The sequence below is a fragment of the Pseudophryne corroboree genome, chromosome 1, assembly GCF_028390025.1.
Source record: "Pseudophryne corroboree isolate aPseCor3 chromosome 1, aPseCor3.hap2, whole genome shotgun sequence".
In the NCBI taxonomy this organism is placed as follows: Eukaryota; Metazoa; Chordata; class Amphibia; order Anura; family Myobatrachidae; genus Pseudophryne; species Pseudophryne corroboree.
This window is the reverse complement of record NC_086444.1, coordinates 290,107,688-290,124,716: the sequence shown is the minus strand read 5'-3', so window position 1 is coordinate 290,124,716 and position 17,029 is coordinate 290,107,688. Positions and strand designations below refer to the sequence as shown.

General features: G+C 45.0%; 1 protein-coding gene across 4 annotated transcripts in view; it reads left to right on the top strand.

Moving 5' to 3' along the window:
• Positions 1-17,029, top strand: part of WSCD2 (WSC domain containing 2) — a 568,420-nt gene that overhangs the window by 474,838 nt on the left and 76,553 nt on the right. For all 4 annotated transcript variants that reach the window (XM_063964350.1, XM_063964352.1, XM_063964351.1 and 1 more), the window contains one exon: positions 4,865-5,065. In XM_063964350.1, coding sequence (XP_063820420.1) covers positions 4,865-5,065 — 201 coding nt within the window. The remainder of the gene's footprint in view (positions 1-4,864; positions 5,066-17,029) is intronic.

Here is a 17,029-nt window from a genome sequence, read left to right as displayed (position 1 = left end):
CAGTACAGTGCGGTAGTTCACGGCTGTGGCTACCTCTGTGTCGGCACTCGGCAGCCCGTCCATAATTGTATATACCACCTAACCGTGGTTTTTCTTTCTTTCTTTATACATACATACTAGTTACGAGTATACTATCTCTTTATCAACCAGTCTATATATTAGCAGCAGACACAGTACAGTGCGGTAGTTCACGGCTGTGGCTACCTCTGTGTCGGCACTCGGCAGCCAGTCCATAATTGTATACTAGTATCCAATCCATCCATCTCCATTGTTTACCTGAGGTGCCTTTTAGTTGTGCCTATTAAAATATGGAGAACAAAAATGTTGAGGTTCCAAAATTAGGGAAAGATCAAGATCCACTTCCACCTCGTGCTGAAGCTGCTGCCACTAGTCATGGCCGAGACGATGAAATGCCAGCAACGTCGTCTGCCAAGGCCGATGCCCAATGTCATAGTACAGAGCATGTCAAATCCAAAACACCAAATATCAGTAAAAAAAGGACTCCAAAACCTAAAATAAAATTGTCGGAGGAGAAGCGTAAACTTGCCAATATGCCATTTACCACACGGAGTGGCAAGGAACGGCTGAGGCCCTGGCCTATGTTCATGGCTAGTGGTTCAGCTTCACATGAGGATGGAAGCACTCAGCCTCTCGCTAGAAAAATGAAAAGACTAAAGCTGGCAAAAGCAGTAGCACCGCAAAGAACTGTGCGTTCTTCGAAATCCCAAATCCACAAGGAGAGTCCGACTCCAATTGTGTCGGTTGCGATGCCTGACCTTCCCAACACTGGACGTGAAGAGCATGCGCCTTCCACCATTTGCACGCCCCCTGCAAGTGATGGAAGGAGCACCCGCAGTCCAGTTCCTGATAGTCAGATTGAAGATGTCAGTGTTGAAGTACACCAGGATGAGGAGGATATGGGTGTTGCTGGCGCTGGGGAGGAAATTGACCAGGAGGATTCTGATGGTGAGGTGGTTTGTTTAAGTCAGGCACCCGGGGAGACACCTGTTGTCCGTGGTAGGAATATGGCCGTTGACATGCCTGGTGAAAATACCAAAAAAATCAGCTCTTCGGTGTGGAAGTATTTCACCAGAAATGCGGACAACAGGTGTCAAGCCGTGTGTTCCCTTTGTCAAGCTGTAATAAGTAGGGGTAAGGACGTTAACCACCTCGGAACATCCTCCCTTATACGTCACCTGCAGCGCATTCATAATAAGTCAGTGACAAGTTCAAAAACTTGGGCCGACAGCGGAAGCAGTCCACTGACCAGTAAATCCCTTCCTCTTGTAACCAAGCTCACGCAAACCACCCCACCAACTCCCTCAGTGTCAATTTCCTCCTTCCCCAGGAATGCCAATAGTCCTGCAGGCCATGTCACTGGCAATTCTGACGAGTCCTCTCCTGCCTGGGATTCCTCCGATGCATCCTTGCGTGTAACGCCTACTGCTGCTGGCGCTGCTGTTGTTGCTGCTGGGAGTCGATGGTCATCCCAGAGGGGAAGTCGTAAGACCACTTTTACTACTTCCACCAAGCAATTGACTGTCCAACAGTCCTTTGCGAGGAAGATGAAATATCACAGCAGTCATCCTACTGCAAAGCGGATAACTGAGGCCTTGACATCCTGGGTGGTGAGAAATGTGGTTCCGGTATCCATCATTACTGCAGAGCCAACTAGAGACTTGTTGGAGGTACTGTGTCACCGGTACCAAATACCATCTAGGTTCCATTTCTCTAGGCAGGCGATACCGAAAATGTACACAGACCTCAGAAAAAGAGTCACCAGTGTCCTAAAAAATGCAGCTGTACCCAATGTCCACTTAACCACGGACATGTGGACAAGTGGAGCAGGGCAGGGTCAGGACTATATGACTGTGACAGCCCACTGGGTAGATGTATGGACTCCCGCCGCAAGAACAGCAGCGGCGGCACCAGTAGCAGCATCTCGCAAACGCCAACTCTTTCCTAGGCAGGCTACGCTTTGTATCACCGGTTTCCAGAATACGCACACAGCTGAAAACCTCTTACGGCAACTGAGGAAGATCATCGCGGAATGGCTTACCCCAATTGGACTCTCCTGTGGATTTGTGGCATCGGACAACGCCAGCAATATTGTGTGTGCATTAAATCTGGGCCAATTCCAGCACGTCCCATGTTTTGCACATACCTTGAATTTGGTGGTGCAGAATTTTTTAAAAAACGACAGGGGCGTGCAAGAGATGCTGTCGGTGGCCAGAAGAATTGCGGGACACTTTCGGCGTACAGGCACCACGTACAGAAAACTGGAGCACCACCAAAAACTACTGAACCTGCCCTGCCATCATCTGAAGCAAGAAGTGGTAACGAGGTGGAATTCAACCCTGTATATGCTTCAGAGGTTGGAGGAGCAGCAAAAGGCCATTCAAGCCTATACAATTGAGCACGATATAGGAGGTGGGATGCACCTGTCTCAAGCGCAGTGGAGAATGATTTCAACGTTGTGCAAGGTTCTGATGCCCTTTGAACTTGCCACACGTGAAGTCAGTTCAGACACTGCCAGCCTGAGTCAGGTCATTCCCCTCATCAGGCTTTTGCAGAAGAAGCTGGAGACATTGAAGGAGGAGCTAACACGGAGCGATTCCGCTAGGCATGTGGGACTTGTGGATGGAGCCCTTAATTCGCTTAGCAAGGATTCACGGGTGGTCAATCTGTTGAAATCAGAGCACTACATTTTGGCCACCGTGCTCGATCCTAGATTTAAAGCCTACCTTGGATCTCTCTTTCCGGCAGACACAAGTCTGCTGGGGTTCAAACACCTGCTGGTGAGTAAATTGTCAAGTCAAGCGGAACGCGACCTGTCAACAACATCTCCTCCTTCACATTCTCCCGCAACTGGGGGTGCGAGGAAAAGGCTCAGAATTCCGAGCCCACCCGCTGGCGGTGATGCAGGGCAGTCTGGAGCGACTGCTGATGCTGACATCTGGTCCGGACTGAAGGACCTGACAACGATTACGGACATGTCGTCTACTGTCACTGCATATGATTCTCTCCCCATTGAAAGAATGGTGGAGGATTATATGAGTGACCGCATCCAAGTAGGCACGTCACACAGTCCGTACTTATACTGGCAGGAAAAAGAGGCAATTTGGAGGCCCTTGCACAAACTGGCTTTATTCTACCTAAGTTGCCCTCCCACAAGTGTGTACTCCGAAAGAGTGTTTAGTGCCGCCGCTCACCTTGTCAGCAATCGGCGTACGAGGTTACATCCAGAAAATGTGGAGAAGATGATGTTCATTAAAATGAATTATAATCAATTCCTCCGTGGAGACATTGACCAGCAGCAATTGCCTCCACAAAGTACACAGGGAGCAGAGATGGTGGATTCCAGTGGGGACGAATTGATAATCTGTGAGGAGGGGGATGTACACGGTGATATATCGGAGGATGATGATGAGGTGGACATCTTGCCTCTGTAGAGCCAGTTTGTGCAAGGAGAGATTAATTGCTTCTTTTTTGGTGGGGGTCCAAACCAACCCGTCATATCAGTCACAGTCGTGTGGCAGACCCTGTCACTGAAATGATGGGTTGGTTAAAGTGTGCATGTCCTGTTTATACAACATAAGGGTGGGTGGGAGGGCCCAAGGACAATTCCATCTTGCACCTCTTTTTTCTTTTCTTTTTCTTTGCGTCATGTGCTGTTTGGGGAGGGTTTTTTGGAAGGGACATCCTGCGTGACACTGCAGTGCCACTCCTAGATGGGCCCGGTGTTTGTGTCGGCCACTAGGGTCGCTTATCTTACTCACACTGCTACCTCATTGCGCCTCTTTTTTTCTTTGCGTCATGTGCTGTTTGGGGAGGGTTTTTTGGAAGGGACATCCTGCGTGACACTGCAGTGCCACTCCTAGATGGGCCCGGTGTTTGTGTCGGCCACTAGGGTCGCTTATCTTACTCACACAGCTACCTCATTGCGCCTCTTTTTTTCTTTGCGTCATGTGCTGTTTGGGGAGGGTTTTTTGGAAGGGACATCCTGCGTGACACTGCAGTGCCACTCCTAGATGGGCCCGGTGTTTGTGTCGGCCACTTGGGTCGCTAATCTTACTCACACAGCTACCTCATTGCGCCTCTTTTTTTCTTTGCGTCATGTGCTGTTTGGGGAGGGTTTTTTGGAAGGGCCATCCTGCGTGACACTGCAGTGCCACTCCTAGATGGGCCCGGTGTTTGTGTCGGCCACTAGGGTCGCTTATCTTACTCACACAGCGACCTCGGTGCAAATTTTAGGACTAAAAATAATATTGAGAGGTGTGAGGTATTCAGAATAGACTGAAAATGAGTGGAAATTATGGTTTTTGAGGTTAATAATACTTTGGGATCAAAATGACCGCCAAATTCTATGATTTAAGCTGTTTTTTAGGTTTTTTGGAAAAAAACACCCGAATCCAAAACACACCCGAATCCGACAAAAAAAAATCGGTGAGGTTTTGCCAAAACGCGGTCGAACCCAAAACACGGCCGCGGAACCGAACCCAAAACCAAAACACAAAACCCGAAAAATTTCCGGCGCTCATCTCTAACGTGTAGTAGAGTAGGGGACATGTACTCACAAGGTAATCATGGCCTTTTTACAATAATATGATTTTGTCTTTGTGTACTGTATCTAAAGAACCCGGCACTTGATGTATAGTATTGCAGTGTTTCAAAACCGTCTTTGCAATTTTTTGAAACTTTATCTTGATGTACTTTTTTATTTTTAGACATTGTACAGATTAAAACCTGCAAGGTTACTTACCATTAGCGTAAATTACTTAGAATGATGTGTAAGTTTTAAATTGAGACAATTGTGTTTTGTTTTTTAAACTCCTATCGCTTCTGTACTTATTGTACACTGTAGGCTTTAAAGGAGAAAGAGACCACTGGCGAAATGGACGCACAGTTTGCATTAAGACCCATGAAAGTGGAAGGAAAGAGATTGAGGCTTATGACTCTGCTGTTCTACTGATCCGGAATCCATACAAAGCCCTAATGGCAGAATTTAATAGGAAATACGGTGGGCATATTGGATTTGCGTCACAGGCTCACTGGAAGGGAAAAGGTAATTTATTTATGTTTTTGCTAACAGTTTGCAGCATGGTGAATTCAATGTTCTTTGGTATTTACAGTAATAAACTGGAATAAATCAAACATTTATTTCAGACCTCCAAGCATAGCTCTGATTTAATTCCACCATTCTGAGAAGCACATTTCTGTTACCAAGGACACTACCAGCTAATCTCTTAAATTTATGAAGTTTCAGTGCTTATATACACTCCTGTCCCTAACCATATCAGAGTGATACAAAGAAGAGAAGGTATCCGTCCTAAACCCTCTTTACAACTTTCATGTGAGCTCTCAGCAAATGTGTTTTAGGTATATTACTTATATCAACAAGCTGCTGGATGATGGGTTTATTCATTTAAGGGGAAAAATATATAAAGGCATGATGGGCATCTATGATTCCATCAACACAGAATACACAATATTGCTGGGTATTTTCACTTGTATATAGATTATGTACTGTAGTGGTACTAATGACAAATGCAAAAACAGTTGAAATGGCTTTGTATGGGACTGTATTGCACCGTATGGGAATGTATTGCACCGTATGGGACTGTATTGCACCGTATGGGACTGTATTGCACCGTATGGGACTGTATTGCACCGTATGGGAATGTATTGCACCGTATGGGACTGTATTGCACTGTATGGGACTGTATTGCATTGCACTGCACTGTATTGCCTCAATGTCTGTAATGATAGATAACAAATGGTGTTAATGACAAGTACAGGTGTATTTGTAACATAACACAAAATACAATTATTATGTCTGTAGTAAGGAGAATCTTTGTATTACAATCGAACATATGGGTTTGGGCTGTGAGAATGGTGGTGGGGATCCTGGAGGCCATTACACCGACCCTGGGATCCCAACTGCAGAATGCCGGTGGGGGGAGGGGCTAGCACAGCAGAGCCTCTTGCGAGCTCGCTGCGCTCGCCACACAGCGGTCTCTGTGGTTCGCTGTGCTCGTGTTGTGTTGTGGACACCCACGAGTGGGAATAGTCCCTGTCAGTCAGCATGCCAACTGTCGGGCGTTTGAGCTTTCGGGATCCCAGTGTCAGCAATATTAGAGAGAAGAGCTCTGTGCTGCCCCTGCACATTGGCCCAGAGCAAGTGGGCACTAATACCCATTGCAGCTCTCTCCCCAGAGGTCTGACCTCCGGCATTTGCTACTGTGTGTTCTGTTGCTACACCGCTTTTCTTTCCTCCTCTGTGCCCTCACTAAGTGACACTAGGTTGAAACCACCACGGTAAGGTCTCACAAAAACCCAATCCTCACTGTACCACAACCGCTTAGCTCAGTAAGTGCGCCACTGTCCCCAAAATGCCCAAACAGCCTCTCAGTGCATACTGCACCTGGCACACAACTAATGTCCAGAATACCTTATGCGCTCCATCTGGCATATCATGTACAGCCTATACCTGTTAACCCTGTGTCCTACACCATCTGTGTCTACCTGATTTCCCTCATTAAGCCAGTCTACTGTGCGGACTCACCTCCATATGCACAGCTGCTGCACACTTACCGCACTCAGCACATCAGCACTTTTGCGTGCCACTCACAATCAGGCCCTGTGGGTGCTATTCTAATTAAATATTCATTTATTCTTCTGCTACTACTTAATTGATTGAATTATAGGCTCTATTACGTTATTAAAATGGGGACACTACTACTTTTAATTTTATTAATAATGGTAATGCAAATATTTATTTTATTAATAATGGCAGTATGAGTATTTAATTACCCTGGTGCCAGGAGGATCCCAGTTCTGCTATCATTGGGTTGGGCATCCCTAATTGCAGGAGCCTGATTCTTTTTATAGCCCCATACCATAGGAAGCGGCCTGATGGTGAGTAGCATTTGTCTGTTACACAATGTAAGGGAACTGGTGGGGATCCCGCATAGATGTATACTCTTTGTATCTGATCATATATCTAACAATTGATGTGACCAACGTATTTGTGATCTAACTAAATTACATTTAGTAATTAATAACTCTGTTGGTGGTGCTCCCTGAGAGTCTTTTTTTTCGCTTGTTAAAATTACACAATGTAAGGGGTAATAACATGTTTCAACATGCAGTTAGGATTGGTGGAGATGTATTAAGCAGTGATAAAAGTGGAGAAATGAGCCAGTGTAGAAGTTGCCCATGGCAACCAATCAGCATTGACGTAACATTTATAATTTGCATACTATAAAAGTATACTGAGCAGCTGATTGGTTGCCATGGGCAACTTCTCCGCTGGCTTACTTCTCCACTTTTATCACTGCTTAGTACATGTCCCCATTGCATACAATTTAGCCTAAAAAGTGTGTTGTTTAAGAGTTTGCAAACTGCCACACATCAACCAACCAACCAACCAACCAACCAACCAACCAACCAACCAACCAACCAACCTCTGTTTAGTAATGCTATTCCAACAATTTTTCAGATGCAATGGGGACATTTTCAAGTTACTTTCAACCTTTCCCAGCACTAATATAGTTCTGAGTTACTGGTAACATTAACTGCAAAATTAATTTCAGAGTCGAATAATTGTAAATTCTGATGTATTTTATACCACCAATTACAAACCCTTCTTCATTTATCATTCACCACAGGGCATCACACATTCCCCATTATAATTTATTAGGCATCATATCTGTTCCCTCAAGAACAATGCTAATTGTATACTCTAAAACAGATTGGCTTTTATTATACTCGGATAAAATGCATTGCTAAATTGGCAACTTACCTCTGATCTTCCTTAATTCTGCTAAATACTGTAGATTTTCTAGAGGCACAGAATTACTGTCATCTAAGAGAATTTTTCTTTTTTAATGCTTATAACATTATTTATATGTCTATCATGCTATTGTGACACATTCACCATTGCATTGGAAAGGGTGATGTACTTTTGTATTAAACAGTTGATCCCCAGCTGCTGAGACACAAAGTTAATAAAGAAAGCAAACACTTGTGTACCCAGAAAAGTCATTTTCATTTCCAAATTCCACATCATTTAATTTTTAATAATGTACCTTGTGCTTCAGCCTGATTGCCATGAATGTATCCTAGACACAAACCTCCAGTGAAGTTGGCATACACAAACACAAACGTGACCCATGGGAAATTTATCATACATGTATGTTTCATTGTGTGCTGACAGTGATCCAGTACTCAGTTTAATTTACCTTATTGCCAAACAGTAAGAAATGATGAATGATGGTGTGATTTAAAACAACATGGAGTAGCAATATTGTAAAAGTCAGTGGTATGATCACACTCAGGGTAACTCACATGGCTGCTGTCCAGCATTTACAGTATGTAAGGTACTGTAGCAAAATAAAGACTCTATGGGGGGAATTCAAATGTTTGAAAATTTGGTTGAGTAGCCCCCTATATATTTTGTGATCCGGTCTGAAGATCGACAGTGTCTAGGTCGACAATGTGCTAGGTCGACAGGTCTAAAGGTCGACATGAGTTTTTCACATTTTTTCTTTTTTTGAATTTTTTCATACTTAACGATCCACGTGGACTACGATTGGAACGGTAAAGTGTGCCGAGCGAAGCGAAGGCACCATGCACGAAGCATGGCGAGCGTAGCGAGCCATGCGAGGGGACGCGGTGCACTAATTTGGGATTCCGGTCACTCTACGAAGAAAACGACACCAAAAAAAAAAAATCCTCATGTCGACCTAGCACATGTCGACCTAGAAACCCTGTCGACCTTCCATCCATGTCTACCTAGTGACTGTCGACCTATAGTGGTCGACCTAAACATTGTCGACCTAGACACTGTCGATTTGATGAACCACACCCATATATTTTGTGGGCATGGTATGCTGGGGTACGGTACATTGTGTCGACCTTGATAATGTTGACATACAGTCTAACCCTACCCCTCCCCTCTTGTAGATTACAGCTAACCCTCTGCTGCCAGTTTGTGCAGAATGTGAGCGTTTCACCCACTGCAAACATGTAGACATTCTGCACCAACATGTTCAATGATGACATTTTAACAATGTTGACAACATAACTGTAATGTTACCATTGTCACTGTTAACATTTTGACTACATGACGTGTGCTGCAGGCAGGGATATCAGTTCTGGTAAGAACACCAGGACATTGTGAAATAAGCTTACCTTAAGGTGACCACACACAGACACGCATGCTACCTAAGTAGCCAGATATACAGTATGTCTGCTGAAACTTTTATTCACAAGAGATTTCAATGAAGTACCTTGAGAGTTAACTTTTTTTTAAATATTTTTCTTGTTATTGGAGTGTCACAGTGCTGTACAGTACTTAGCAAAGGATACATTTATACCTTATCATGTTGACTGCTGTTTACCGTCTATCACCTGTATCCTGTTATCTTCAATATAACTTACTCTGGTTTGGAGTCAACGTGTGGACTAACTTCCGTGCTCACATCCGCTACACGCCTACCAACCAGTAGGCATCTGCCAATAGTTCCCCAGTTATCGATTGCAATAACAACTCCCATACTATTTACCAAGCTTTAGGGGTGTATTCAATAGATGTCAGATCCATTCTGATGGAAAGGATTCGACATCTAAGTATTCAATGAGAGGCCAAATCCAACAGGATTTGGCCTTTCCCAACAATGCCAACCCGACAATGTCGGATTGACATTGTCGGAAATGGGGCTAAAACCTGTCGGATTTGGCAGCATTTCTGACAATACATGTGCATTCAGAATTCCCAATTTGTCAGAAAATCTGAGTCAGCATTGAACAGGTCGGAACCCCTTCCACCTAAAAAAGTCGGAAACTGCTGTCTTTCCGACAAGACGGCAGTTTCCGACAGGAATTGAATATACCCCGTAGAATGCAAAGCCATTATAAGATGGTGATAACCATTGTAGCCTATAGGCTACATGTCACACAGTTTACCGGGAGAGGAATCTTACAGATCCCTCCCTGGTAATAGCCACTCACGTATCCACAGTCTGATTGTATGTCATAACTCCAATAGAGCTGATTAAGAACAAGCGCTGAGGACGGGGATAGAGGATGATTCCAAACTCTTGTCTACTGGATATGCTGAGAGGACTAATTCATATAGTATGACTATATGAGCATATTAAAAATTAAAATATTTATTTGCGGTTTTTAGTTTTAGAGTACAGTGGGAGATAAAACGCCACGTGTAAGTGAACGGAGGTGTTCCTCACTATGAACACACACAAAAAGGTCCAAAATTAATATTAAGAACCTTAAATGAATATTATCTGTTTTAAACCAAGGTACAGTACTGTTTACTGTTTGTAAACAATCTACTATCTATGTATAGATGGAGCTACAAAACATCTTTACACAAACTAACATGTTGGCATTATCACTATCTGTCTGCATAACTGTGCTCTCAGCCCACATCCCTGCACTGTTGATATTGCGTAGGCATATTCAGGGATCACCCACTGTCTGCTTTGCAGAGCAGTGATGATCATATGCTCTGTTGTGGTGTATGCATATGTATTTTATCAGATCAAACCTTAAAATTCACAGGACTTTCATTGTCTAAAACCACAAAAACTTTTTTAGCATAGCAGGGCTGCAAAAGCAATCGCAACCTTGCTATGCTAAAATACACTCCCCCATAGGCAGCGTCCAGTTGATCGCACGAGCAGCAAAAAGTTGCTACATGCGATCAACTCGGAATAACCCCCCATGTCAGTAGCTGGATAATGAGTATGGTGAGTAAGCATTTGCATACAGTGTGGTCAGCTGCAGCACCTACTATGGGGCTTATGCAATTAGAAGCAAGGTGGCTCATGCATTGTGTGCACAGAACTACTGTAAAAGCATATATTCACCAGTGTGCTGAGTTGTATATACCTTGCGCATCTCAGCGACTGTACCGCCCCTGCTCTTGCTATGATACCCATCATCAAAATCAGTGTGCACCTGATAATTTTGACTGCCAAGCAAAGAATTATGACAAAATGATATGTAAGCAGCTGTTAGCTGAAGTGCAGTCTTGGGCAGTATTTTCAGTCTCAGGTAATCTATTTTCAAGTGATTTATTTTCAAGGCTGTTTAAAAATACTTTTTGAGAGTAAAGAAAGTGATTTGCACTGTAACTGTCTTCAATTTGTTATTTTTTTTATTTTTTTTATACATTCTTATTTAAAACACCATTTCTGCCCTGTGCCAGCAACCTGCCTTCTTATCCTGTTACATCAGAACATCACCCTGAGGGGGCAGGGCAACAAGGACTAGGAAAAAAGTCACTGCCTGGAAGGTGCTTCCGGCAGCTGTCCATCCCAAGCACCCTGCAAGCCAACTGCAGGTGCCATAGGGCAGTCACAGCGCCGCCCCAGGGCCCTATACCCTGGGCTTTGGCGCCACTCACACACCTATAGTAAGGCCCTGCAGTAAGTAGGATTTATACATTCATTTAGTGTGTCTTAATTTATAATATATTTAGTGCAGTGGTTCCCACACTCGGTCCTCAAGGCTCCCTAACAGTCCAGGTTTTAAGGATATCCATGGAGGAGCACAGATGATTAAATGAAATTGAGGTACTAATTAAGTCGCCTGTACCCAAGCATGGTTTTCCTTAACATATGGGCCCTCATTCCGAGATCATTCACACTGACATGCGGGGGGATGCCCAGCACAGGGCTACTCTGCCCCGCATGTCAGTGCCGCCCCCCCTCCCACAGAAGTGCAAAGGCATTGCACAGCGGCGATGCTTTGCACTTCAAGAGTAGCTCCCGACCAGCGCAGCTTTAGCGTTCTGGCCAGGAGCGACGAGTCGCTCCCCGGCCCGCAGCGGCTGCACATGACATCACGCAGCTGCTGCTGCCCGCTCCCTGCACGGTCCGGCCATGCCTGCATTGGCTGGGCCGCGCCCACGAAATGGCAGACAAATGCCACCGTTCCGCCCCCTCCCTCCCAGTGACCGCCTCTGCCTGTCAATCAGGCAGAGGCGATCGCAGCCCAGCTACGGCCTTCAGCCGTCTGGCATGCGCCGGCACACTGCGGCGCCGGCGCATGCACAGTGGGTACCCGTTCGCTCGGCTGCGATAAAAAGCAGTGAGCGAACCGGTCAGAATGACCCTTATGGACCGTTAGGGTGCCCTGATGACTGAGTGTGGGAACCACAGCTATTTATCTACATATCTATTTATTTTTTTTACTATAACTTTTCCTATTGTTTTCTTTTCTTACCTAAATTATCTACATTGCAAAGGTGTTGATTCTGCCTTATATGTATTCTAGAACATCATCTATAATAGGTATACTTGCAGATGGTGAGTGTTGTTAATTACGGCTATTTGTAACTTAATGTTGTGAAATTAACTCCATTTAAGAGATGTCAAAAACTGACGCTGATTGCACAGCTGTCGTCTTTCATTCCTGGTACAATTAGTAGATTTTGTTCTTGCAGCCTGTTTCTAACCTACTAGTAATCTCTCTAAACCTAAACTCTAAAAAACACCTGTCTATTCTGTAAGTAAACTTTATTTCTTGTTTTTCGTGAATACATATACATCCAGGGGCATATTAAGAGAGGAGGGGGTCCGTGTGAAGTCTCAATCCTAGCCCCTTCCTCTCACTTGCTGGCAGCGTAGTTTCTGTGAGGGGCGGCACATGCACAGGGCTCCGGAGAAATGGCACAGTGGCCGTTTTCCCAGTGATTCCCCTACTGCTCATGTGCAAAATGACAGGAAAATGGCTGCCGCTGCATTCTCCCAATGATTTTAAAAGGCTTCAGCAGGTACGTGGGACTCTTGACAGGTATTGAGTACTGAAGAAATTTGTGCAGTGTGTGGTGTGGGCCTCCATGGACCCGAGTAGTCTGGGTGCGCCGCACACACTGCATTCATTATAGAGGGAGCCTCTGTGTACATGTAATTCCTTGCGTATCAGGTCATTTTCACTATTACATCATTTGTTTTGGGACAGTCTACATTTAAACCTTCAGATCAGGCATTCCCAACCTAGATCCTCAAGGCACACTAAAGATGGCCATACACCTAAAGATTTATTGTCCAATCTGGCTGGTTAGAATGAAAATCTGGTAATGTATGGGAGCAAATGACAACTGACCATTTGCTCTGAAATGCCAGAAAACTGTCAATCAGAAAGTTTGATTTAACCAATTTGTCGTAACGACCGCCTTTGTCAGTTTTCTGGCATTGGTTGCTAAAAGCAGGTGTCCCAGCCCTTGTATATTCAGATGCACCCTTGTTCACCAGGTGCTTTTGACAGCATAGTATAAAGTCACATATGCAGCTGGCAAAACACACTAAAGCAGTCTCAGTAGAGTACGATTTCATCAGAAAAATGCAAGATACATGATTGCCAGCTTCAACTATACAACCTCTTGTAGTATGCTACCCATACACAAATCTGCTCTGACGGCATTCTGCTCTCAGTACTTTAGTTTTCAGCTGCGACTGCAGGACACACCCCTGAGTAGCAATGGATATGGATACGCCCATAGGTGGAGCTATACACACCCATTGGGTGGAGCATGACATGCCCCTCAGCACACCGCTGTGTATTTTACTGCTACTTATAATTTCCCTGAAACCAGTTTTCAAAAGAAGGCAAGTTTGTCCTGAGCACCTCCTCTGTGAGGTTTGTGTAGAGGTAATGGCTGTATGCCTTTTCACAAGGTAAATAGTGACTCTTAAAATGCTTTTCCCCTTTAACTCATTTTCATTAGCTTGCTTTGCATAACAAAATCTAATTTTTGCACTACTATGGGAAAAAGGTACATTGGTGAAAAACTAAGCACATCATCCATAAATGATATTGCTAACATGTGGCAGTTTCATGTGTCATAAATAACCCACTAAGGGCCGGATCCAGTTAGGTTCGCTACTTACCACATGAGGAAAATGTCTTGCACTGTAGCCGTGGACTTTTATGTCCAGAGCTATTCTTTTACAAGTCACTTGCCTCATGCAGTAAATCTGCGATAATTGTTAATTTACCCTTAGAATCCAGAATAAGTGCCCAGAGCTATGGGTTAATTATTTTGCAGCAGCCGTGATAAGGACACAAAGCCCTACTTACTGTACTGCAGACTTCTGTATGAGCCTCCCGAGGCTTGAACAAAAATCTGCATTAAGTGCAGCCTGTATGCTTATCGCGGGCTGCAATTGAATAGCCCCAGGCTCTGCTTGGAGATTCTAGCCTAATTGAATCCGACATTACTGTAAGTATTCAAATCAAGAGTTTTGTTAATTATTGATATTTTTATTGTAATTCATTAAGAAATTCTTTTTATGTTTATCAGTAATACGAATTTGTAACTAAATCAGTTTTATTCTATGATGTAAGAAAACCAAATTGAAAAATGTCAAATGTGGATGAATTCTATTTATAGTCTTTGTACAGTAGCTTCATTCCTATTATATTTGATTTCTATGGGGCCTGTGATATTCTAGTGTCCGTTGCTTATACCCCTTGACTTTAAATCAATTAAAGAGAAGACTAGTAAAAATATGAATAGTCCATCGACTCCCTGGCTGAAATGGTTAAATATTGACAACTCTGTTGGCATTAATGTTGATGGATTGATGAGCCGAATATTTAATTTCTTATTTCTACCACAACTGGAAACGATAAGAATTGATTTTAACAGCACTCTGCAATTCTGAAAACGCTGGAGATAAGGAAGGTTTTCAGATTGGATAATAAACATTTTGCTAAGTGACATGTAATTAGGCTTGTTTCAGTAATTATAGACTTCATTTCTCAGTATAAGTTTTCATCTTCAGTCTGAAAATGATTGAAAGTAGAATGTCACTGGAGATGAAGCCTCCATCACCACTGGCTATGTGTGCTCCAGTGTATACATTTATTCATCTGTATCTATATGTATCCCGAAACAGTTTAACTCCTTATTTGAAACAATCATTTCTGTCCTCTTGACTTTCATTTCAATCATAATTTTGTATTAATTAACCAACAGAAATGATGATATTTTCAGACTTTATACATGTTCTGGGCTAAGTCAGAGGCCGATGTTTATAGATCTGTGATGGCACAGGAGTCACACTGCAAATGTGCAGATCTGGGAATGTGAGGTCGGGGGTGGTGTCAGAAAGTGTTCCAGAGAACGGGGGCATGTCCACATCATTTTCTGTGCATGCTGAAGCCAGAGGCTGCAACTATGGACAAAGCTTCACTGGTGCCAGCAGCGTGATTTCAATTGACATCCTGAGAAACCTGAGTGTTATTAAGATGTCCAATGGTCACACAGATGATATGGTGCTGTGTCCTTGGATGGAGTGTCACTGGCACCCAGCAGTGTAATTCACTGATCCTGCGTAACCTGAGTGTTATTAAGATGTCCAATGGTCATGCAGATGATCTGGTGCTGTGTCCTCAGATGCAGTGTCACTGGCACCAGCAGTGTAATTCACTGAACATCCTGAGGAGTAACCTGAGGGTTATTAAGATGTCCAATGGTCACGCAGATGATCTGGTGCTGTGTCCTCGGATGCAGTGTCACTGGCACCAGCAGTGTAATTCACTGAGCATCCTGCGTAACCTGAGTGTTATTAAGATGTCCAATGGTCACGCAGATGATCTGGTGCTGTGTCCTCAGATGCAGTGTCACTGGCACCCAGGGCCGGCTCCAGGCCTACTAGCACCCTGAGCGAGAAAATGTAAAAGCGCCCCCCCCCCCATGCGTGCGCCGAAGGCGCGCGCGCTCCCGAAAAAGTGGGTGTGGCCTCTGGAAAAGTGGGCGTGGCCTCATAACTTCATATCATCAAACTATAAACATATTTTCACACAATTAGCAGCCTTACACATAGCCACAGTAGTGTTCCTTACACACAATGTCTCCAGTATAGTGCCAGATACACGACATGCCCCGCAGCAGTGCCAGCTACACATGACATGCCCCGCAGCAGTGCCAGCTACACATGACATGCCCCGCAGCAGTGCCAGCTACACATGATAGTGTTCACTTTTTAGGGCATGGTGCTGATCACAGGGAGGGCACATTTTTAAGTTAGGAGGGCAAAATGATGTACATACTGCTTGTTGTTCCCATACCTATATGTCAAAGAATGGACAGTGCGCGCCGAAGGCGCGCAGCAAAAATTAAGGGGAGTTACTTCGTGGGGAAGGTACGTGGCCACATAATAGTGGCAATTTGCATTACACCACACAGTAGTGCAGCTAATACACACTGCACCAGGTAGAACCTCCTATACACTTTGCGCCAGGCACAGCACTGAGACACATTGCCTAGCCACAGACGCCTAGCGGGAACACTACATGACACGCCCCCCAGCAGTGCCAGCTACACGCGACAAGCCCCCCAGCAGTGCCAGCTACACGCGACAAGCCCCCCAGCAGTGCCAGCTACACGCGACATGCCCCCCAGCAGTGCCAGCTACACGCGACATGCCCCCCAGCAGTGCCAGCTACACGCGACATGCCCCCCAGCAGTGCCAGCTACACGCGACAAGCCCCCCAGCAGTGCCAGCTACACGCGACAAGCCCCCCAGCAGTGCCAGCTACACGCGACATGCCCCCCAGCAGTGCCAGCTACACGCGACATGCCCCCCAGCAGTGCCAGCTACACGCGACATGCCCCCCAGCAGTGCCAGCTACACGCGACATGCCCCCCAGCAGTGCCAGCTACACGCGACATGCCCCCCAGCAGTGCCAGCTACACGCGACATGCTCCCCAGCAGTGCCAGCTACACGCGACATGCCCCCCCCAGCAGTGCCAGCTACATAAATGGCCACAGAGTGCCAGATACATAAGTGCCCACACAGTGCCAGATATAAAAATGCCCACACAGTGCCAGATATGTCCCCACAGTGCCATATATAAAATTGCCCCCACAGTGCCAGATATGCCCCCACAGGGCCAGATACATAAATGCCCCCAGTGCCAGATACATAAATGCCCACACATTGCCAGATGCATAAATGCCCCCAGTGCCAGATGCATTATTGCCCCCCACAG